The 25,204-nt window shown below is 33.9% G+C and overlaps 1 protein-coding gene across 2 annotated transcripts in view; it reads left to right on the plus strand.

The window, feature by feature from the left end:
- The window catches only part of COL11A1 (collagen type XI alpha 1 chain), a 223,393-nt gene that overhangs the window by 117,850 nt on the left and 80,339 nt on the right, over nucleotides 1–25,204 (plus strand). For both annotated transcript variants that reach the window (XM_027536365.1, XM_027536366.1), the window contains exons 30-38: nucleotides 609–716; nucleotides 3,862–3,915; nucleotides 9,060–9,113; nucleotides 9,243–9,287; nucleotides 9,428–9,481; nucleotides 9,597–9,641; nucleotides 12,811–12,864; nucleotides 18,993–19,046; nucleotides 24,420–24,473. In XM_027536365.1, the coding sequence (XP_027392166.1) occupies nucleotides 609–716; nucleotides 3,862–3,915; nucleotides 9,060–9,113; nucleotides 9,243–9,287; nucleotides 9,428–9,481; nucleotides 9,597–9,641; nucleotides 12,811–12,864; nucleotides 18,993–19,046; nucleotides 24,420–24,473 (522 nt within the window). The remainder of the gene's footprint in view (nucleotides 1–608; nucleotides 717–3,861; nucleotides 3,916–9,059; nucleotides 9,114–9,242; nucleotides 9,288–9,427; nucleotides 9,482–9,596; nucleotides 9,642–12,810; nucleotides 12,865–18,992; nucleotides 19,047–24,419; nucleotides 24,474–25,204) is intronic.

The following is a 25,204-nucleotide window of genomic DNA, read 5'->3' on the forward strand; positions in this document are numbered from 1 at the left end:
GGCAGATAAATGGAAACTATTAATGTTATATAAAGGCTAGTTGGAAAGTTTGCTGTATAGATATATTCCTCTGGTGCTTGCTTCTGGCTCCAGACTAGTAAGGGTCTAGTTACCTCTAGTGACTAATTTTTGTCTTTTCTGATGAAGAGGGTAGGAAAAACACCTTTGCAAATTTGTTCCCCGCTTTTAAGCAAGTACAGGGTGGGTAGATCACTTTTTCTGTATCTGCTCCTTCTCACTTGCCTTCAGTTCAAAATAATCCTTATGCCAAAGTGGCGTATTTTGGGGTAGCATATATTGTCAACCTATAGTATCTAATTTTGATTCTTATTTTCTCTTTCTCTTTCTGTGACTCAGTGAATTAAAATTAATTTAGTGTGATACATGGTAGCATAGGACTTCTGTAGCTTTTCAAATGTCAGACTGTATTGAGTCATTTATGTATTAATTGAAAGATTGATAAAGTCAAAGACTTTCAGTCCTCTTTGTCATATATATGAGTAAATAAACCAAGAATTGAAGAATATAACTTTTTGATGAACTATAATTTCTGCCGTTCAGTCTCAAAGATATTTTAAGTTGCAAGAATGCTCTTACTTTGTTATCAGGGAGAAGTTGGTCAAGTAGGTCCAAGAGGAGAGGATGGCCCTGAAGGCCCCAAAGGTCGAGCTGGTCCAACCGGAGACCCCGGTCCTCCTGGTCAAGCAGGAGAGAAGGTGAGTGAACAACTTTAAATTTACAGGTCCTCTTGTACATGATGTTTCATTGTCATTTTAGGGTGATTTTAATCACCCACTATATAAATCAAGAGTTTTATCTAGTTTCAATTTTTTGAATTTCAATTTCATATCCATATGCTATGTAGAAGTATAATCAGGAGACGGGCACATTCATCCTCTTCTACTGTTTCTTATTTTCTAGTCTCTTCTCCCATTGGCCATGTAGCATCAGCCACTCTTAACACTCTTCTATATTAAAAGTGCAGAATCTGCCTGTGATTAATGAAGGATGAAAGAATCAATGAAAAGTGGCCAACTTATTGTTTTGGAGCAAGTTGAGAGACCTTTGGCCCTAAAACCAAAATGTTCTTTTCTCAATATTTCCACATAAGCATGTATTTTTACAGGATAAATGTTTCAAAAGATACTGATGTTCAGGCCATACTTTAAGAGGTTTTAATTCTAATCCAGTTTAACTCAGGCATCACCATGTTTTAAAAGTTCCTAGATAATACTAATGTATTGCTTTCACAGCCACTAAGCTATATGCATATGTCAAAAATATTTGCAACTGTTACATTTAGATATAATATTAGGCAACATTAAAATTATGCCTTCATAGAATATTTAGTGATATTGTAAACAACTTATAGGGCTTCCCTGTTGGCTCAGATGTTAAAGAATCTGCCTACAATGAAGGTAACCCCTGTTCCATCCCTGGGTCAGGAAGATCCGCTGGAGAGGGGAATGGCAACCCCCTCCAGTAATGAACCTGAAGTTAAATTAAGAAAAACTAGAAATATTGATGATAAGTGCTATCCAATTATGTACATTGAAGGAAAATATAAATAATACATGTCTCTTGGTGGTATAAATCAAACTATTCCTTTTTTTGTAAGTATGTCTAGTCTCCAATTTTTTATATTGAGCATATCATTATTCTATAAATACGAAAATAGCATGCTGTATAAGAAAATTGTTGTCTCTGCCCTTTACCATCCTGTTCCAGAAAAAAAAACAGGGATTATATAGGTATTGTGACTAGACAAATAAAAAATCATTTTTTCATGTTATCATGAGTCATTTCTACAGTTTCACATTCCCAGTTGCTGTTTGTAAACCAATAAATAATGTCATCGTGTTTAAGCAACAGAAGGAAAAGATGGGGTTCAGGGCATAAAGGCTTATAAGACCTATGAACCTTCTGCTTAAAGTGCTCCTTTGCCAATAGTTTAAGGATATTCTAGGACCTTCCTCTTTTCTCAACCCCACTGTATTCTGTGTAAGTTGGTCCCACAAACTGTTCTGAGGCATCAGAAGTTTACTTCCCAATTTTTCATCTTTAGCATTTCATTAGTATTTTCTCCTTTATTGAAGTTGCCTATCACTGTACTGAAAATACAGTTTTTCTGTCTGGATTTATTTTTAAATGACTCTAAAATGAATGAATTTGCATTCTAATGTAGTAACATAGACTGCAAAAGTTTTCTGATCATAATTAAGAGAATTTCATTAACCTTGAAATCAGTAGCATAAAACAAGCTGTGACAACATACTGTGTCCAAGGTGACATCATTATAAGTATGGTTCTTAAGGCTTGTTTGAATATTTTTCGTGTGAAGACCGCTTACCTATGTAAAGTTGATCTTGAATCAGACAACTGTTTAGTTCAATATAAGATAGTGAAAGTGAAAGTCGCTCAGTTATATCTGACTCTTTGTGACCCCATGGACTATATAGTCCATGGAATTCTCCAGGCCAGAATATTGGAATGGGTAGCCTTTCCCTTCTCCAGGGGATCTTCACAACCCAGGAATTGAACTTAGGACTCCTGCATTGTAGGCAGATTCTTTACCAGCTGAGCTATCAGGGGACCCCTATCTATAATAACAAGATCATAAACTGTATTCTTAATTTCTTGCCTTGCTTCATCCAGTAAAATATTTATTTTTGTTCATAAAGCCTCCTCATCTTTTAAAGTTTTATAGATAGTAATTTGGACTTGTTTATGTTTTTGTTATTTATTTTGAATGCACATAGGAAATAATAATACTATTTGTCTGTTAATGTTTAAGATTTTGATAAATATTTTATATATTAAACATACTTTCTTAAGATCTTAAGGAAATTGTCTCAGTCAAATTTCACAAACATATATTTTATTCAATCCACTTATTTTTATTTTCTTTCTATCCAAATTTTTAAATTAATGCTTTGTTCAGGGGGTCAATTTTGTTAGTTTAGTGTTTTAAACCTTTTAGTATATGCTATACATCGTTGGACTTCACTGTAATTTATCATTTGTTTTAGCATTTTCAAACTGAGTAGTAATTTTATTGCACTGGAAGACAATAGCTACACACTCAAGTTTCCACCCGTAGGAATTAACACTCCACAAAAATCATTGTTTAGCTCTGTCTCTCAATATTTGGTATTTATTAACTCAATTTATTCAGATATTTGAATAAAAGAAACTTTGCTCAAAAACTAGGTTAAAATTTCTTAATATAGTTATTTAAGCTTTCCTTTAGTAAAAAAAAAGTTTACATGATTGCTTGCTATTTACAGTGAGAAATTAAATAATTTTTTCAAATAGATTACCTTTAGTTGAAATGGCAAAACCTACATGCAGTTCTAACTACAGCCATTCATTTTAAATAGTATTTAATTTTGATAAAATTTAGGTGAATTCTTACCATATTCTTTCATTCACAAACAGTCCTAGAATTATCTTTACTCAGGGCCCTATGTCAGGGTTTCCCTGGTAGCTCAGCTGGTAAAGAGTCCGCCTGCAATGCGGGAGACCTGGGCTCGATTTCTGGGTTGGGAAGCTTCCCTGGAGAAGGGAATGGCTACCCACTCCAGTATTCTGGCCTGGAGAATTCCGTGGACTGTATAGTCCATGGGATCGCATAAGAGTCGGACATGACTGAGTGACTTTCACTATGTCCTTAAAGAAGACACTATCACTTAAGAGGTTAAGTTATTGAACATCATAGCATTAGTAACATTTTTTTCCTATTCAAATTAAGAAATGTAGTGAAAGTAAAGAATGGAAAAACTTGCAAATCTTCATTTCAAATGCTCTAATAGACTGAATTCTATTTTGAAGTGATTATTATTATTATTATTTTAACTTTAGGGGAAACTTGGCGTTCCAGGATTACCAGGATATCCAGGAAGACAAGGTCCAAAGGTAAAACAATTAGCTTGATTTTTATAGCTTGTTTATTAGCATTTTGTCAATACATTTAACATTAATCATCTATGGTTACATTTCAGTTTGTAATGTAGAGATGATGAATCCTTAAAATATAATGTTACAAGAGAAAGTCAGATGCATTTATGGGTACTGGGATTGCAGAGAGTTCAGAGAGCTTATGTGATTTTGGACTGGAGTATTTTAGAGACAGAGGAAGTCATAGTCAGCTACTTCCTTGTAATTGGAATAAGGTCTATTCCTAGGCAGCATTTAATTAATAGATCTAGAAGTTTTGATTTCCTGTCTAGTTCCCTAAAGGTTTGAATTACCATTTGATATTATTTTAAGAGAAAGAATGGCTCTTCTTTGATCCTCTTCATTTTCCCTCATTTCCACAGAATCAGTTTCCTAGAGCTACTGTAACAAATCACCACAAACTTGGTTATTTAAACAATGGAAATTGACTTTCTTACACTTCTGAAGGCCAGAAGTCTAAAACTGAGGTGTCAGCCAGCCCATACTCCCTCCAAAAGCCCCGTGGGAGAATCTGTCCTGTCCTCTTCCATCTTCCTGTGGCCCTCGGCATTTTTTGACTTGTGTGCAATCTCCAACCCCTTCTTCACATGACCTTTTTTTCTGTGTTCTTATCTTCTCTTCTTCTTATAAAGACACTTGTCATTAGATATAAAGACCACCTGGATAATTCAGGATGATCTAATTTCAAGATCTGGAACTAAATTACATCTACGAAGACCCCTTTTTTCCAAATAAAGTAATATTCAAAAATTCCAGAATATTTGGATATTTGATATGTCTTTGAGAGGACTACTACTCAACTCATGCACTCAATGCACTGAGATTCTATTTTTGACTATGTGAAATATACATATTTTAAGCAAAAAAGTGTTTTTAAAATACATGTTTACCTTGCATTAGTTTTCCTTGAGCTCATTATAGAACTTCACTAAGGATTCTTTTGATTGATTGACTAATTACATTAAATGGTTAAATGATTTCATATATAAATTTTGCTTATTAATATAAAGGTAGTTACATGCACGTGAGATTATCTATATCTATCTACTATCTATCTATATGTTTGTCATCTATCTATCCCTGTTTGATTTGTTAATGTTTGACAGGTTTATAATATAAGGATACATCCTGGTTGGGTGTAATAATACCCAAACATATATTTATTAATGTTTCACAGATAATCAATGGGAGACAAAAATATCCTACCTCCTGACAAATGTGAATTTCATGTACTTGTGACTCATTATCATGTGATAAGAGTATTTTAGGCTTGCCATCCAGTTTTGCCCTATTCACTGGCTTTCTAGAATATTTCCTTGTATTCTAGGAGGTAATGGAGCCATTCTAAAGAAAGATGCATTTAATCTATGATTTAAAAAATAATGCAAGCATTAATTAGTAATTTTTACCTTTTAAATATTGTCTCTAATACCCTATTCTGTTACCTAGTTAATTTCCTTTTGGATGTCAAGCATTTTCACAAGTGCTTTGAGTAAAAAAAGATATTTACTTTATAAAATACAACTTTAAACTATTCTTAACTTATTGGGTAAATTTTTGATCTAAATTGAATTGCAGTTGTGGTTGTGTTTTGATTTAAAAACAAAAATCTGTTTTTACATTTACATGAATGAGTATAGTTTTCTATTAAGTGTTTATTTGACATCCTTATATTTTTCTGTTTTTCCTAAGTCAATACTATGTTCAATAATCATTCAGTTCTTTAGTAACAAAATGGACCAGAATGACTAGAGAGAAACGCTTCTTCCCCGAGGAATCAAACATTGCATTATTACCTTTTAACCTAAATGTCTGAAATTTTGGTCTTTATCTTTTTCTTTTACTTTTTCACAACTTTTTTCTATGATCAAAACCATTTGTTTCTCAGTTCTTAAATAAAAAATGATGGATACATCAAAAATCAAAGATAGGGTCACATTCCTTTCCTATGTGGAAGCCAGTGAATTTTGAATAGGCTTAAGTCTTTATTATACTAAATATGAAACTAGACTACTAATCCCTTTCAAGCAATATAAGGACTATAATCGGGCTTCCCTGGTGACTCAGATGGTAAAGAATCTTCTTGCAATGCGGGGGACCTGGGTTTGATCCCTGGGTTGGGAAGATCCCCTGGAGAAGGGAACAACTACCCACTCCAGTATGCTGGCCAGGAGAATTACATGGACCGAGGAGCCTGGTGGACTACAGTCCGTGGGGTCGCAGAGAGTCAGACATGACTGAGCGACTTTCCCTTTCACTGAAACTTGGCTGCTAATTTTCAAGCAATATAAGGACTATAATTAGACAATATAATTTATGCAATATCTTACTAGAAATGTAAACCACAATGGGTTTTAAAAATATGTACCATTATGCTGCTGCTGCTGCTCAGTCGCTTCAATTGTGTCTGACTCTGTGCGACCCCAGAGACGGCAGCCCACCAGGCTCCTCTGTCCCTGGGATTCTCCAGGCAAGAACACTGGAGTGGGTTGCCATTTCTTTCTCCAATGCATGAAAGTGAAAAGTGAAAGTGAAGTCGCTCAGTCGTGTCCGACTCCCATCGACCCCATGGACTGCAGCTATGTTGTATCCAATGATAGCTATTTCAAAAAGTAAAATCTATTTTCAGATAGAATTAGTTTATATTTAAAAATAGCATTTAAACTAATTTTAAAAGTTTTATTCACCAAAAAAGCTGATTTTGCTATTAACCATTGACTTTTTGGTCGTTTGTTGGCTGTTTATTTTTTCCACTTAAAAGCAAATTGTCTTTCCATAGAAATTGTACATTTTGGTGATAATTTTTATGTGGGAAAAAAAGAAGGATCTGCCTATATATTACAAATTGTTTAGTTGGTGGATTAGACATTTTTGTCTATTTCCCATAAATTTCTTAGAGCAGAAACTATGTAAGAAAATAAATTCATTAAACATAAAATTGATACATAAGAGCCATTTGTTCGAATAAAGTCTCTATAAATGTATTTCTCTTCTACTCCGGACAGATGAATATTTGTCCTTGAATTGAATTTGGTAGAAATGAATTACTTCCATATTGAATAATAATTACTTGTCAATGTCCTAGAGTATTCACATAGTAATACTCTACCAGATATAACTATATGATTCTCTGTAGAGACTTAGCAGCAGCAGCAGCAGCAGAGAGAGAGAAAAGGCTTTTTGAAAGCCTTTCAAAAATGTAATTTGCAGACATGTTCCCCCATTATGTGAGCATTACATGTTTTAATAATTGTCCTCAGGTTGATCACATAGTGGTCTCTATAAATGAACTATAATATGTTGCTAAATGGGTCCTAATAGGACGCTTAGCAGTTCTTACTAAGCTTTGTCCATCAAATGCCATAAGGCTTCACATACAAATTTCCTGATTTGTGGAGGAAATATAAATTGATAACACCCATTCTGTATGTATCACCTGGAGAAATTGTTAAAAATGCAAATTCCTGGACCCTATTGCCTGCAGTAGGATTTGACAGTCCCTTCTTTCAGCAGTCACTCTAGACTATTCTGATAGAGAGGAGCCATTATTACTGGGAGAAATATTACTTTAGGTTAGTTCAGTCCAAATGAGTGTGCACTGAAATAGAAAACAAATTTATTGTTACCAAAGGGAGAGAAGTGGGGGAAACAAACAAATTAGGAGTTTGGGATTAAGAGATACACACTACTGTATATAAAATAGATAAACAACAAGGACCTACTATATAGCACAGGGAACTATATTAAATACCTTGTAATAACTTTTAATGGAATAGAATCTGAGTGAAGAATATGTATTTGTGTGTGTTTGTGTGTGTGTGTATAACTGATTAACTTTACTGTACACCTGAATCTAATAGAAGAATAAAGAAAAACAAAACCCAAAGATGTATTCAAGTCAAAGAAGGCTTTGTTTTACCTTCATTGATGCATGGAAAAGTGTGTAAAATCTGCATGTCTACTATTCTTTGCTAGACATTTTACACATTATTGCATTTAATCCATACACTGGTCTGAATAGGAAAAGTGAGTGCTTGGAAGCCCCCTCCCCCACCCACCACTCTGAGGGTCTCATAGTTATTAGTAAGTTCAAGAGAAAGGATTGAACCCTAATCTGCTTTATTTCATGATACAATAATGAGGCAAACCAATCACAGTCATGTTTGAAGGAATCTCTTAGTAGATGAAAATCTGGACATATGTACAAGGTAAAATGGAATTATATTCCATTTGTTAAAGGTAACTGTGGATTAAATTACATAGTGCTTTTATAGGGCTTATTACATCCTTAAATAATCCTTATTTAATGTTATCTATTATTATCATTTTTATACTTTGCCTTCCTTCAGTTCTATATCCTACAAGTGTCAAAGTACCTGTAAGATGCAGATGATCTCATTTTACTGAAGAAAAAGCTATGCTCAAAGGGGATAAGTGATGTACTCAATTTACTTACATGATTGCATGACAAACATAAGTCTTGAATTCATGTGTTTGGAATCCCCATAACAGATTTTAACGCTGGACAGTCTGACTTAGACTCTCAGCTGTATCCAACCACATTTAAACATCAAACAGAAAAAGGGGAAGGTTTTTAATCTTTTTGATTTTATCCAGTTCCAAAGGTACAAAATACTCAACTAAAAAGTGATAAGTATACTACAAGAATACAATAATGTTAATTCAGAAAAACATTTTATAAAACTCCTATTTTACTATTTGATTATTCATGCTTGTGAAAAGCAAAATTTTTCTTCAGAGTTGAAGCAAATATGTAGAATTATAAGTCAAAATTTATTTTATATGAAATGTCCTTTAATTGCTATTTTTTGGTATGAGAAATGATATATTTGATTAATTAATTTCCTTAAAGCTGAAAACTAAGATGTGTTATCAATTCATGTTTTCAATGCTTCCAGGATTTCAGGTGTCACTGTAAGTTCATTTTTCAGTACATGAATAAAGGTTGTATGGTGTCTTAAAGTTATATTTTTGATTTGAATGCTACCCACTTGTGAGAACCACTGTATTTTAAAAGACTTTCAGCTTGTTGCTAAAATGTTAATTAATATACTCATTGGTTACTATTTTTATTTTTGTAGGGTTCCACTGGATTTCCTGGGTTTCCAGGTGCCAATGGAGAGAAAGGTGCCCGGGTATGATATACAAGTATACTGTTCTGGACTAATATAAGTGTTCTTACATGGGAACCTATGTCTCGGACCCAGACTCGCAATTCATTGTGATATACTGTATACTGAGGCTGTTTGTACTGTTGTTGACAGGGCGTAGCTGGCAAACCAGGTCCTCGGGGTCAGCGTGGTCCAACGGTAAGGGCCTTGATTTAAAATGGTGATTTTGATTTTGGATTTAACTTTCCAAAATAATTTGCTTCAAAAAAGAAAACTGATCCTGTGCCGTTTTGATGTAATTGGAGCTAGATCAATTTCATCTTTGCTCTTACATACAGGGACCTCGAGGTTCAAGAGGAGCAAGAGGTCCCACTGGGAAACCAGGTCCAAAGGTACTGTCAGAACTTGTTCCATTTGGGCTTGTCTGTAGGTTCCTCTTCCAGAGGACGGCTGTTACCGGAAGGAGTCAAAACTGATTTTTTTCTGGTTTTGTGTTGTTTTTCCCAGGGCACTTCAGGTGGTGATGGCCCTCCTGGCCCTCCTGGTGAAAGAGTAAGTATAATAGTTACATCATATAAATGTTTATATTTCACAAGTGTTTAAATTTCTGGGAAAAGACATGTGTTTGCAAATCCACAAAACGTCAGAGTTTAAAAGTTCCTGTTCTTTAATATGTGTGTGCGTGCTAAGTCGTGTTGGTCATGTCTGACTCTTTGCGACCCTATGGACTGTAGCCCACCAGGCTCCTCTGTCCATGGGATTCTTCAGGCAAGAATACTGGAGTGGATTGCCATGTCTTTCTCCAGGAGATTTTCTTGATCCAGGGATTGTGTCTCATGAGTCTCCTGCATTGGCAACTAGGTTCTTTACTATTAGCATCACGTGGGAAGCCCACTCTTTAATTTACTTCCTTAAAAAAATCTTCATCATTTATGTGCTACTAATTTTGTTATAGAAGTGAGAGAAATTATATGTGTAACTGGCGTATGTTATTAACTCTTAAACTCAAACCGAAATCTTGTTTTTCTTTTAAATATGTGCTGCTAAGTCGCTTCAGTCGTGTCCGACTCTGTGCGACCCCATAGACAGTAGCCCATCAGGCTCCCCCGTCCCTGGGATTCTCCAGGCAGGAACACTGGAGGGGGTTGCCGTTTCCTTCTCCAATGCATGAAAGTGAAAAGTGAAAGTGAAAGTGAAAGTGAAGTCGTGTCCGACTCTTAGCGACCCCACGGACTGCAGCCTACCTGTATATAACACCTATACCTTCTCCTCCCCTGCTCTTGCTTTCCATACTGATACTTTGTTTCTGGAGCTGGCAGTAGCATTATGCTGGTAACATGCAAGCTTCCAGTAGCCATTAAGTCACAATCAATAAACATTCCAATCAAGATAAAGCGTCTATTCCAGTAAATAGGAAAACTATTTAGTAAATTGATTTTTCAATTGATATAAAATAAAGCTAAATATACATAAGTAAGCACGCCCTTTGTTTGGCAAACTATAGCATTTTTGTAGCCAGATTTTAAAAGCTATCCTCTTGAAAGAATTTAAAATATTCTACATTACTATCAATGAAATTAGGCTAATGACTTAATATTCTATACTTTAATTATACATTTTATATTATAAAATTGATATTATAAAATATAAAATTGATATTATATATGTATAGAATTATACATTTTATATTATTGAAATTTATAATAGGTATTTCACAAAAAGTAAAACAGAAATACCCTCTGATGTATAACTTAAAACTGAGAATAGGTCATTTTTTAAAAAATAAACTTTCTATTTGTGACAGAAATATCAGTATATAAGACCCAAGTATAAACATTAAATTACAGTTGTTTCAGGGCTTTGGGTCAAGTTTAATTAAGTTTCTATTAAATATTTCTTACTGTTGATGAGCTATTTCCAAATTAAGTTCATCCTGTACATTTTGACTTCATAAACAATATACACATTTTAAATATTTTATATCAGTCATCTTAATTGGAATATACAGTTAAATTAATTAAAATGGCTGAATCATTAACTGGAATAGAACCAGTAGAACCATTTAACAAATTGTAGCATAACTAAGAGTTTTGTCTTTAAAGCACAAACTATTCTATTTACATATTTTATTATACATTCCAAAATCTCAGTATCAGCTATAAATCTTCATGATTTTATTTTGGAACACAACAGTGTAACCCAAGAACATGATCACTTGTGACTGTGAAGAAATTTTGAGAATGAGAAAAGTATATTTTGAGGATCAAAGTAAAGTGAGTGTTAGTCGCTCTGTTGTATCTGACTCTTTGCGACCCCATGGACTGTAGCCTGTCATGCTCCTCTGTCTGTGGGATTCTCCAGGCAAGAATACTGGAGTGGGTTGCCATTCCCTTCTCCAGGGTATTTTCCAAACCAAGGGATTGAACCTGGGTCTCTCACATTGCAGGCAGATTCTTTACCATCTGAGCTGCCAGGGAAGCTCAAAGGTTGATTTTAAAAAGCAAAAAAATTTTTAAGTGTGCTTGAAACCATTTCCAAGAAACATTTATACTTGTTTTAAATATACAAAATGTATTTCTTGCATTCTGTGTAGTTTATCATACATTTTCTCTATAATATAGCATTTTCTCAAAGAATTTTAAGTATCATGAACTATTTGCTATGTCTTAGGCACACAGTTGAAGAACAATAAAAGTAATATCACAGAAATGTTCTCTTCTGTATATATGACTTGGGAAGTTCAAGGAGAGAGTTTTGTAGTACCATTGAATTAGAAATTAAAAATACCTATATTTGCCCATTTTAATGACCTTCTTTAACAATATATTTATGTATGTATATATATATAAATAGCATTATATGTACAAACAATATATATTATATATGTATATATACATATATATTTATATGCACTCATTAGGATATTCTACAAGTTAAATATGATCCCTCATACTCATGATTTGCAGAGCATGAATGCCTACCAATAAGGACTTAGTTAATATAGTTTTTACTTAGGTCTAAAATGAGAAATTTTAGCAAAAATAAAACAGAATAAAAACAAAAAATGAACATACTGAAATAAATTGAATTTTGCATAAACAATGGATAATTTGTGGCATAAATATTTCTTTTTCAATATTTGGGACATAGTATTTTCATCTTATCTACAAAAGAAGCTTATGCATGAATAAAATGAGATAGCAATATCCTCAAAAACAAATACATTTTAAATATAGAGATTAGTTAAAGGTGTCCTCTATGGTCTTTTTGAGATAGTCACTTATTTTTTTCTTTTAATTTTGTATGACTGTAGTGTCAAAATATGTATAGAGTCAATTTTAAAAATAATTTGGGGGAGTCTATTGAATTGAAATATTTCCATTTATAGATGTTTTTAGCTAATATTGAAAATAGATTATCTACAAGGTTTCCTGATACACCCATGTTCTATTTACTTTTAATATGAATTCTGAATATTTTCAGTGTTCTTAAGGTAATGCCACTTATGTGATGTGCAGTTTTGAGTACTGAATTTTGTGGAAAATCATCCATTTCCTTATAGATTAGCATAGATTACCTCATTGTATTGCCCATTGTTCTGCCATTATGGTAAATAAGCTGTGGTCTGTATTGTTCTTTATCTGTAGAAATAAACTTCAGAGTGTAAAGATGTTCCTTTTAAAGTATATGCTTAGATTACCCTACTGCTTTTTCTTTTCAGGGTCCTCAAGGACCTCAAGGTCCAGTTGGATTCCCTGGACCAAAAGGCCCTCCTGTAAGTGTCATAGTTTTTCTTTCTCTTTCTTCACTTGATAGTGTTTTCAAATTTTGCAAGTCACAGCTTATATGTGAAATATATTTGGATACAAATATTGATACAAATTCCTATAAAAACAAAATGCATGTGTGCATGCCAAGTTGCTTCAGTTGTATCCAACTCTGTGCCACCCTATGGACTGCAACCTGCCAGGCTCCTCTGTTCATGGAATTCTTCAGGCAAAAATATCGGAGTGGGTTACCATGCCCTCCTCCAGGAGATCTTCCCAACCCAAGGGTCGAACCTGTAGTTCCTGGCCTCCTGCGTACAGGAGGATCCTTTACCACTGAGCCACGAGGGAAGCCCATAAGACAAATTGGTGATTAATGCCAGAGTTTGTATTTTCAGCTTATGAAGTTTATCAAACATTTCTGAATATAATTTAGATATATCTGATTAAACATCCCTTCAAAGTATATCAAAACTAGAACAACATGAATATTATTCTCTCAACTACTCTTCTACTGCAATAAGTATTATTGATGGCATTAAAAATCATTACTGAATCTTAAATATTTGGTGTATTGATTTCTTTTATCTTTTGTCATCCAATGCATCCTTCTTCAAAATCATCCTCCAATGTTCTGATATTACTTATATCACATTAAGATCTATTATTTGTATTTACTATTTTTGCCTTTATAATGTATTTTTTAAGAAAATGTAATGATAACCCTTCTTGAATCATTCCCTTTTTTATAAAATTTATTTAGAGCCACAGTCTTTAGACTATCCTACTCAAATATTTTCACAAAGTTAATTGAAATTTGTTTTTTACACAGATATTTATGGGAATATAGGACATGCCTCGTGCTCAGTTGCTTTTTTCTCTCCTTTTTCGGCAACCTATTCAATTTATTTATAAGAGCTAGTATCAAGTTACTGCCTTAGTCCATTCTGGCTGCTATAACAAAGAAAACATAGACTGTCGAGTGTATAAATGATAGAATCTATCTCTTAGAGTTCTGAAGGCTGTAAGTCAGAGATCAGAGTCCCAGAATGATGAGGTGAGGACCCTTTTACAAGTAGCAGACTTTTCATTTTCTGTTCTCTGGAGCCACTTTTATAAGTCAACCATTCCATTCTTGAGGGTTCCATGAAGATAACATAAGCACCACCCAAAGGTACCACCTGTTAATAACATCACATTTGCGTGTTATGCTTTCAACATATGAATTTCAAAGGGACACAGCCTTTCAAACCATAGCACCCACCTATCAAAGGAAATTGTTCTCACAGGGTGGCCCCCATGGGCCACCAAGAAGATCAGGAGCACTTTATTAGAAATACAGTGTCCTGTTTCCACCTTACCCCTTTAATCGGAACTCAAAGAGAGGGGCCCAGTCTGTGTCTTAATGAGCTCTCTGGGTAGTTCTGATACATGCTAATGTTTGTGAACCACTGTTCTAGTCCAGAGTAGACAATGCTATTCAAACTTTAATGTACACATAAATCATGTTGGTATTTTGTTAAAAATGTAGGTTTTGATTCAGTATGTCTGGGATAGGTCTTGAGACTTGATATTACTGGCAAATGTCCAGATGATGCCAATGCCAATGGTCAATGGGCCTTACTTTCAATAGTGAATTCAAAAGTAGTTTGACATTAAGACCAATATAATTTGAATATGAATATGACCTACTCTGTAGGAAACTGAGTACAGTTAAAATTTTCAGTCAATGATTTGAGAACAAAATTTTTTCAATGCAATAATACAGATAACTAATTCCTTGTAAATAATTACTGATGGTTTTACTCACATCCTTGATGTTTTCATTTAGACACATACTGATACAGATTTTTGGCTGCATGTTTTAAACTGATTTTGAACTGAATCTTTTTTACAAAGGACTACAACATGCACCTTGTATGAGGAAGTTATATAAGATGTTTTGGATGCTAACATTTTAAAAATTTTCTAATTTCTAATAATTATGTATCTAATATAAATATAGTTTACCAAATATAGTTCAATAACAATCTTCATTAAAGAACACTACTAAATTAAGATGTTTAAAACCTAAATAAATGTTACAAATGAGTACATTCTACTTTTAAACATGTTGACAATCATTTATAAATAAATAAAATGTTCTCCAGTACTTTTATTGAGTTTGAATAACTCCCTCGTTCCTTGATTACTTTCAAATGTGACTTTAGCTCACATATTTGAAAATGGGTTATTTATGGTAAAATACTGATTTAAGTGTTAAATATTATTTTTATCACTAAGAATCTTGATATTACTGCACACATATAAAAAGGCTATTATCTATATTATAATGTTATAAAAGGATTAACACAAATACCTATTATTAAACAAAGGATAATTAGATACTACCTGCATGTAATGTTGTTTACTATTTCAGTTTTGTTCCAAATGTAATATTAAATGATGAAAAGTTGCATATATAGAGAAATGAAAATACTGTTGCAAAATTGTGCACATAAGATCCATTCATAAGTATTTTTAAGGCATGCTCATAGATTATTGTTTAGCAACATAAAATCCAGTGATATGTATAACTTCAACATTATCATGCCATTTATATTTGAACAAACTGGTAAGAAGTGTCTCTCATGTAGTATAATTTTATTGTCACAGAGTGCCATTTTTCCTCAGATTTTTTCAGTCCATTCTCTCATGTATCTTTCAAGTTTTGAGTCATTGATCATGCATGCATTTTGTCTCTTAAGTATTAGAAGTGTAATAAATGCCTACACTTGAGAAGCATGCAGTCTGGTAGAGAGACATGATACTGCTAAGGAACATTGCTTTCACTGCTAAACAAAATGATTTTTATACTCTATTTCTCTGACAAATGAAACATTCAAGTGTGAAATAAAGTACCTATCATTCGTTCTAGTATGCAGTTTTATAACATATAGGAAAGAACTGTCTTCATTTCTTTGATATTTAGAAGGAAGGATTCAGGTAGAAGGATTGAACCAAGCTCCTCTTCCTTCAAATTAACTGATTCGTTTTCATTATAATTAGGAAATGTATATATATTATATGTGTATGTATAAATAAATGAAATATATATATTATATATATATATACTCACACAATATGTATATATGGGATACTTGGAATATTCATGTTTAGAGTCTATTTATCTCAAGCCAATGTCAGCATATAGTTACCCCATTTAAGAAAAAGTTAACTCTGGTGATTAATAAGATTTATAACATGATTACTATAAGATACCTTCTATTTATAGAGAAATCAAGACAGTGCTAATGAGAAGTGAAAAAATTCTTAACATTTATTTCTAAGTATCTTTACACAGATTACTTTGCTATATACATACAACCCCCACTTAGATAAATTTGTTGTCACTGACATTCTCCAATGACATCAAATGTCCATCTATTTTGATCAATAATATTATTATTTTTAAATTAACGCCATGAAATTATTTGGCCACTATATTTATTTTATTGGGTAGTAGTTTGGAGTCAATAAAACTATTTAGGATTTATCACTTAATATTAGGAATGCATACTTAAGAAAAATGATGATATGAATTTTTTATATAGTCTATTAAACACTGCTCCCATAGAATATCTAGGAAAGCCATTAAAAATCATGTTACATTCATCTCAGATTATGTTATTTAGATCTAAGTTTATTTTAAAGCATTGTAATATTTTGCAATAAAAGTATTATCTATACTTTTCACACCAGCAAATATAATGAGATATTTAACTTTTATATTTACAAATGTTAAACAAATGTAAATAGCTTATGTGTGTTTGCATCCTCAGTCATGTCCAACTCTTTGTGACCCTATGGACTGTAGCCTGCGAGGCTCCTGTGTCCATGGGATTCTCCAGGAGAGAATACTGGAGTGGCTCTTCTGGATCTAGGGATTGAACTCCTGTCCCCTGTGTCTCCTGCCTTGCATGTGTATTCTTTACTGCTGAGTCACCCGGGAAGCCCTATAAATAGCTTATACTGATTGCAAAACTCATCATTTGAGATGCAGTTTAGCACGGTGGAACAAAGTGTCTGATTCATGTTTATTATCCTTTAGCAGTCACCCTGTAATTTTATTTAAAAGTTTTACTACTAACCCCAATTGATGGCACATCTATTCCCATATGTATCAAAATAGTAGGATTTGTTTTTATTTACTATTTTGAAATACTGAACCTAAACAAGATCCAGTAACAATTACTTATGTTTCACCTCCAAACTGAGAACTGTATCTCATATTATGATTACCTAGTGCCCAACACATAAGTATGTAATATATGTTTTTGAAAGAAAGAATGGGTCTGTGATGCCCAAGAATATCTGGGGGACTTGGTTAAAAACATTCCAGTTTTGGTCTTTGGGGAAGATGGCAATAGAATCACTGAGATGGTCCTGGAAAATACGAACAAATCACTTAGCAAGCAATGATCTTGCGAAATATCAGAGAGGCTTTAATTAGAGCTGGTAATTTAAATAGTGTGTCAATAAAGAGGAGATCAGGGAGAGAGCTGGTATTAGTCACCATCAGGAAGCCTTTCCCCAAGATGTTACAACCAACTTAGAAAAAGTCTTATTCCAGTGGAAGAAAGCTGTCTGTGAAAATGATATTATTTGGAAATACTTTTTTTCAAACTTGATATACAAAGAATTGATACTTGAAAATAAGTTTATGTAAATAGTGTATTTTTAATACCTGAGTAGGATTATTCAAATAATTAAACTGTGAGAGGTATGCTTGTTATCGTTAAACATGTTGTCATTGAAGTGATCATTTCCTTCATTTACCCAGACCTTCTCACCTAAGAATATCTCTGCCTGTGCCTATTATACATATTTTGAAATTTGAACTTGATGCTTAATGGTCTCTGTGTAGGATGAGTCATCCACAATGCATTCTAAAGAAGCCATCTATATCTACTAAGTATCTAAACAACCCTCTCAGGGTTTTTACCTTAAATTCTTAGTTGATGAGCCTCATTTATTTTTTCAGTCATGACAAAGACAGCATCATTTACCTAAAGTGATAGCACAGTGGACGTGCTCTCCAGTGTTTAAGAGACATTATGCTTCCAAGAGGGTATTTAAGAAAAGCTACAGGGAAAAACTGGGCCTGGTAACTGCTAAAATTGAGTGGTGCCCCTTGTTTTCTTTACCTGAAGCAACTGAGAAGTAAAATGCTGTTGTTTGTAAGAGTTTTTCTTTCTTTCATATTCTGGTCAGTTAGAAGCTCAGACCACCACTAGAGGACACCATCTGTCTCTATTATTCAAGTCTTTATGCACAGGAAATTGAATTAAAAGTATTCACCAAATAACAACAAAAATAAGGGAAAATATTCATTTGTCAAGTACTGAGGGACTATTATTTTTGCAAAAATAAAATACAAATATGTGGATATGCTCTTTAAAAATATAGTTGCTAATGAAATAATTTAAATGTAAAATACTCAGATTACAGTTTTATAATATTGTGTTGGTCTGAGTTATAGCTATCTGGTGGTTTATTCACTCAGTCATATCCAACTTTTTGAAACCCCATGGACTCTAGCCTACCAGGCTCCTCTTTCCATAGGATTTCTCAGCAAGAATACTGGAAAGGGTAATAATTTCTTTCTCTAGTGGATCTTCCTGACCCAGGGATCAAACTTAGTCTCCTGCACTGCAGGCAGACTTTACTGTCTGAACCACTAGAGAAGCTCATAGAATTATACTAAAGAGATATATACGCATACTACCTGCTCGTGCTCAGTCCTTCAATCGTGTCTGACATTTGTGACCCTGTGGACTCTAGCCTGCCAGGTTGCTCTGTCCATGGGATTCTCTAGGCGAGAATATTGGAGTGGGTTGCCATGCCCTCCTCCATGGTATCTTCTCAGTTTAGGAACTGAACCCACTTATCCTGCATCTTCTGCATCACAGGTGTATTCCTTACCACTGAGACTCTGGGGAAGCCCCTTTACATGTACTACCATATATAAAATCAGTAGAACATCAAAATAGCATATCTAATGAAGATATAAGAAAATTGTCTAACATTATATTTAGATTCTAAAATGATTCAAGAAATACTTGTGACATTTGATGTTGAATATTTGTGATTTCAGGGACCACCTGGAAAAGATGGCCTGCCAGGACATCCTGGGCAACGTGGAGAGACTGTAAGTGATCCCACTCTTCTGATTAACATTTTCTATCTCTAGCATCTCATCATTTCACAAAAAGATACTTTATTATTAACAAGACAAATATCAGGTTAAGGACAATACCAAAATTAAATCCATTTAATCTTTTTAAAATATATATAAAATACATACTGCTGCTGCTGCTGCTAAGTCGTTTCAGTCGTGTCTGACTCTGTGCGACCCCATGGATGGCAGCCCACCAGGCTCCTCCATCCGTGGGATTCTCCAGGCAAGAGTCCTGGAGTGGGGTTTCATTGCCTTCTCCTAAAATCCATACAGAGACCCATTTTGTGGCTAAATACCTAAATGAATATGATTATTTGGGGACATGCATATTACTTGATTTTCCTTATTTTCAATAAGAGCATTTTGGGTATTTGCTGATGGAAAAGATGTCATTATCATTTGGATCCCTCCATAAGGTTGTCATCCTTGATCCTTTCACTGAAGTCTTTGCTTACAGATACATTTACAAGTCTTTCACCCTTCTAGTCTCTGAAGGAGACACATTACAATAAACCATTCAGATAATAGGTTCTTGTGTCCAAAATTAAGGGATGAAATATTTACTGAAGTTGGAACCATAAATCTGTAATTTGCCTAGAACTGTGTCAAATAAACCCTTTCCTATCAGGTAAGAAAATGGAAAAAAATGTAGCTTAAATTATGAGGAATATAACATTAAACAGATTGTCTGAACAACTTATGTAAGAGTGATTGGGGCAGAGGAAAAACTGGCATCTCAACTATGGCTTAAGAATCCTGATGGTTTTGTTTATTTATTCTGCCACTGTTACAAAACCTTGTATCTGGCTCTTTTGAGTGAGTGAAGTCGCTCAGTCGTGTCTGACTCTTTACGACCCCATGGACTGTAGCCCCCCAGGCTCCCCTGTCCATGGGATTCTCCAGACAAGAATACTGGAGTGGGTTGCCATTTCCTTCTCCAATCTGGCTCTTTAAGTGGGATGATAATCTAATCAGAAATCATCACGGAGGATTAGTATCTTTCCTTGATTTCAATTCTTAGCTCTTAACATTGATTAATTTTATCCAGATTTATTAAACCACAAGACAGACTGCCTTTGACTATGTGTCTCAAAATTATCCTAGGGTATTCTGTCAGCATCAGTACATATTAGGAGTTCAATTGAAGTACAGAATAACAGATCTGAAAACACAATGCTTTTCTGCATAGGAAAAACAATCTGGAAGCAGCAGCCAATTCTTGTTTTGCTCACCAAATGACAATTCTTCCTGTAACGACTTCTTGGTTTTAGTGAGATTTAGTAAACCTCAAAGTTTTGGATTACACAGCAAAATCAAGAATGATTTAGTGAGGCCAAAGAGTATAATTGTTTGGGGGTCCTCTTGGGAATGACATTTGCATGGTGAACAAGAAATAAGCTCTCTAAAGGATAATACACACTCAAATTTGCAAATGCATTCTCATTCAAATATTGCAGTCATTTCTAAGTCATGGTGTAGCTTCTTGGGAATAACTTTAGAATATTTCAAAAATGTATTTTGAGGAAGGGGTACCTAGAGAATTATTATTATAAAATCCTTTTGTCTTCAGTTTAATCAAGAGCTTCTGCTTCTATAGAGAGCAACAATATTATTGTTGTTCAGTCGCTCAGTCATGTCTGACTCTTTGTGACCCCATGGACTGCAGCACACCAGGCTTCCCTGCCCTTCACCATCTCCCAGAGCTTGCTCACTCATCTCCACTGAGTTGGTGATGTTAATGTCTAAAGTTAAACAAAGTGGAAAACTAACATGTTAACTAATGATTCTAAGATAGGTATTCTCACCTCGTAGTTTCTTATAAATAAAGGCTAGCATTATTTCTGGAAAATTATATTTCTGTTTTCAAATTCACTTAAAGAACAACAATGAGTCATGTTTATACTCAGGAACCTTTCTTGCTCACCTTGTTCTGTATTGATTTTGATTCATAAGATTGTCTTGTACAAGGGTCAGAATCTAGGGCAGCTATATTTTGATATATATGTGTTTCCTTATTTTAAAGAAGTTATTCTGTTATATTTGAGACTTGTCCTCATTCAGAAATCCTTAAACTGAAAGTTCATTCTGATATCTTACAATTTAAAGCTTTTTAGGAGTAATTAGAGTCCAAAATCACTGAAGATGGTGACTGCAGCCATGAAATTAAAAGATGCTTACTTTTTGGAAGGAAAGTTGTGACCAACCTAGACAGCATATTAGAAAGCAGAGATATTACTTTGCCAACAAAGGTCCGTCTAGTCAAGGCTATGTTTTTTTCAGTAGTCGTGTATGGATGAGAGAGTTGGACTATAAAAAAAGCTGAGAGCCGAAGAATTGATGCTTTGGAACTGTGGTGTTGGAGATGACTCTTAACAATCTCTTGGACTGCAAGGAGATCCAACCAGTCCATCCTAAGGGACATCAGTCCTGAGTGTTCATTGGAAGGACTGATGTTGAAACGGAAACTCCAGTATTTTGGCCACCTGATGTGAAGAGCTGACTCATTTGAAAAGACCCTGATGTTGGGAAAGATTGAAGGCAGGAGGAGAAGGGGACGACAGAGGATGAGATGGTTGGATGGCATCACCGACTCAATGGACATGAGTTTGGGTGAACTCCGGGAGTTGGTGATGGACAGGGAGGCCTGGTGTGCTGTAGTCCATGGGGTCACAAAGAGTCAGACATGATTGAGAGACTGAACTGAGAGACCGTTTTATTATGCTGAAACAACCCACATTTTTCTTAGAAATGCAGTGCCAAATTGTGTGTTAATCATACAGGTGATCAGAATAGAAGTTATGTTTTTAATAGCCATTTATCAAATTCATTTCTGTTCTTAAGAATTTTGAAAAACATAATTTAACATACTAAAATAAATGGCTAGTCTTAGTACATGGCAATATTAAATAATCACACTTCATTTTGATCTATAAAAGCTTTTTTTGTATGTATTTTATATGTAAGATCTTTACTGTCAAATTTACTAGATACTTGCAAAATTCTGAATATTTTGAATGAGCTGGCATATGGTCAGAGCTGTTTTCCAGCTCCTTACAAATCTGTCTGTCACTCAGATGAGCTAGCACACTCTTAGGGTGTATGAGTACAAGTCTGGGTAACACATTTTTTCACAGAATTTCCTCAGTGAAAGCATGAGAGGGCATTGAAAATGTCAAGTAGGCACTTACTGAGAGGGTTTTAAGACTCAGCAGAGACTAGAGGGTGAGAAATAGTTTGTTGCAGAGGAGTTGATCAGAATCACAGATATTAATAGGATTTGTTTTCATGGAAATTATTGAGACCATCTAAGGAGTAGATAGGATGTGGGATTAAATGATGTAAACAAATGGTAAAAATAACTGCTAAGAGCTGTTAGCTCTCAGTGGAAAAGTAAAATATAAAGTAATATGTATATAATATAACTATATATATGTGCTTACCTATGTGGGTACTAATTTCCAAACCATTAAGTTCCCGAGAAGTTAAAATTAAGCAATAAAGCTATTATTTTGTTTATAAAATGCTAAATAAATTATATAATGCATTTCCCTTGAATTTATTAATTTTGCTATTGTGATTGATAAGTAAAGTGGAAACCTGAGGGTTTTAAGAATTAATGTGTTTTAAAACTAGGATAAATTTGTTTTTTTTCTTTCCCTGGAACATCAATTAAATAATTACAAATAGAAATTTTTTTCTTTTACTGCTTTTAAGTTTCATTTTTATAAATAATGTAATAATAATCATCAGGAAGGTCATGATACAAGTGTGGAGCCAGTTTCTGTCCCTTGCTTTCTAACTTTCTTATTTCCAATCTCATGTTATAAAAGTGAATAAAACTTTTGCAAATATTATTTGCTTTAATTCAGTTCTTTGGCACATTTTTCTCTCAGCATTTTGAATCTTTCTCCAACTGTTAAGTGTAAATTAACTCACATGAGAAGGAAATTTGCTATTCATAATACAGTCATGCAGAAAATAACCCAGGAGTCTAGAGAAATAGAGGTACCAGAATATATGCCAAAGGCCTTATTTAGTGAGTACATGAGCTCACATGTACTGGATTTTATTCTAATGACTACAATATATGTAAGATACATTTGTAAGTATATTCTTTTGGGTTTTAAGAAAGAAAATTGATAAAATATTGAAATGGTGACAAATCATGTAAAATATTCTTTTTTTTTTAATTTAATTTTATTTTTTAAACTTTACAATATTGTATTGGTTCTGCCATACATCGAAATGAATCCGCCACAGGTATACATGTGTTCTCCATCCTGAACCCTCCTCCCTCCTCCCTCCCCGTACCATCCCTCTGGGTCATCCCAGTGCACCAGCCCCAAGCATCCAGTATCATGCATCGAACCTGGACTGGCGACTCGTTTCATATATGATATTATACATGTTTCAATGCCATTCTCCCAAATCATCCCACCCTCGCCCTCTCCCACAGAGTCCAAAAGATTGTTCTATACATCTGTGTCTCTTTTGCTGTCTCGTATACAGGGTTATTGTTACCATCTTTCTAAATTCCATATATATGCGTTAGTATACTGTATTGGTGTTTTTCTTTCTGGCTTACTTCACTCTGTATAATAGGCTCCAGTTTCATCCACCTCATTAGAACTGATTCAAATGTATTCTTTTTAATGGCTGAGTAATACTCCATTGTATATATGTACCACAGCTTTCTTATCCATTCCTCTGCTGATGGACATCTAGGTTGCTTCCATGTCCTGGCTATTATAATCTTTTTATAAATTTATTTTTATATCTTATTTTATGAGATTGTTGGAATGGAGGAAAGAGAAATGCATTGATATCACAGACTGTAGATTTATCTCTGCATGAAGAACCAGTGGACTGTTACAAATAGTGTCTAAGTCATCACTTATTTCATCCATAAATGTTTCTAGATTAAAATTTCTGTGTTGTCTGACACAGGGAAAGAGGGCTAAGAGCACAGTTTTGCTCCAGCTTCATCACATTTTTTAATTTTCTTTTTTAAGCTTATTGAAGATAATCATAGAACTACAGTGTAAAATAGTGAAGACAATAACTTTTAAATGTAAAGAGAACTGTAATGTAATAATTTATAGGCATTTAGAAACAAGTGCTTGTGTGCACGCTTAGTCACTCAGTTGTGTCCAACTTTTTGCAACCCTATCAACTGTAGGATATTTGCAACAGGCTCCTCTGTCCATGGGATTTATGAGGCAAGACATTTTTAGCCAAAAGATGGCTTCCTTTTAGAGTGAATTAGTTGACTATCTCAGAGAATTATAATGTATGTTTTGTGCCCTGGATGGCTTTTATAGTTTTGTTGTTTTTTCTCCTTAGGGATTTCAAGGCAAGACCGGCCCTCCTGGGCCAGGGGGTGTTGTTGGACCACAGGTACGTTCCACTACTTCTTTCCTAACAAGATTTATTTCTCTGTTTATATTTTAACTTTTGCTAACTTGTATGAGATTTATTTTATTTTGAGAATTTTAGTATTAATATATTTTTATATTTTAAATGGTATTTAAATCTATGCAATTTGCCTACATCAAATGAACTTCAGAAAACCATTAGTTAGCTAAAGCAAGTTTTCAGTTGCCTGAATGAATAAAAGAGAAAAATAAAATAAATAATGAAAATAAGTCAGAAAGTTCACAATGAAGGTGGCACAAAAGCCTAATCATGACATCATTTGCTAAAAACATAAAGATCCTTTTAAAATAGATTGACCATTGTCTTTTTTCAGAGATATCAGATTCTGAAATGACTTCAGTTTTCTGAGTATAAATTAAATGTATGTGTATAATATATTAGAAATATAAATCTTCTAACATAATTCTTCTAAAATGTTAAAATTTGTATTATATTACATCTTTCTTAAAATTTCTGTTTTCTTAACAATGATTTCCATCAGTGGTAAAATATGAGTGTGTAATCTTTGAGTGTATACTGATAGAAGTAATGGCAAAGACAAGTAGCTCTTTCAAGAGAGGCGGCAGAGAGAATATCAAAATTTAAGGTAGTACCCTGAGTTATAGTATTAAATACTTGTAGACAATAATTTGTGAGGATAGAAAACAATGTTTTTATTCTGGCATAACATATTGAATGGACAAGACACATTT

Source organism: Bos indicus x Bos taurus, chromosome 3 (genome assembly GCF_003369695.1).
Source record: "Bos indicus x Bos taurus breed Angus x Brahman F1 hybrid chromosome 3, Bos_hybrid_MaternalHap_v2.0, whole genome shotgun sequence".
NCBI classification, from domain to species: domain Eukaryota; kingdom Metazoa; phylum Chordata; class Mammalia; order Artiodactyla; family Bovidae; genus Bos; species Bos indicus x Bos taurus.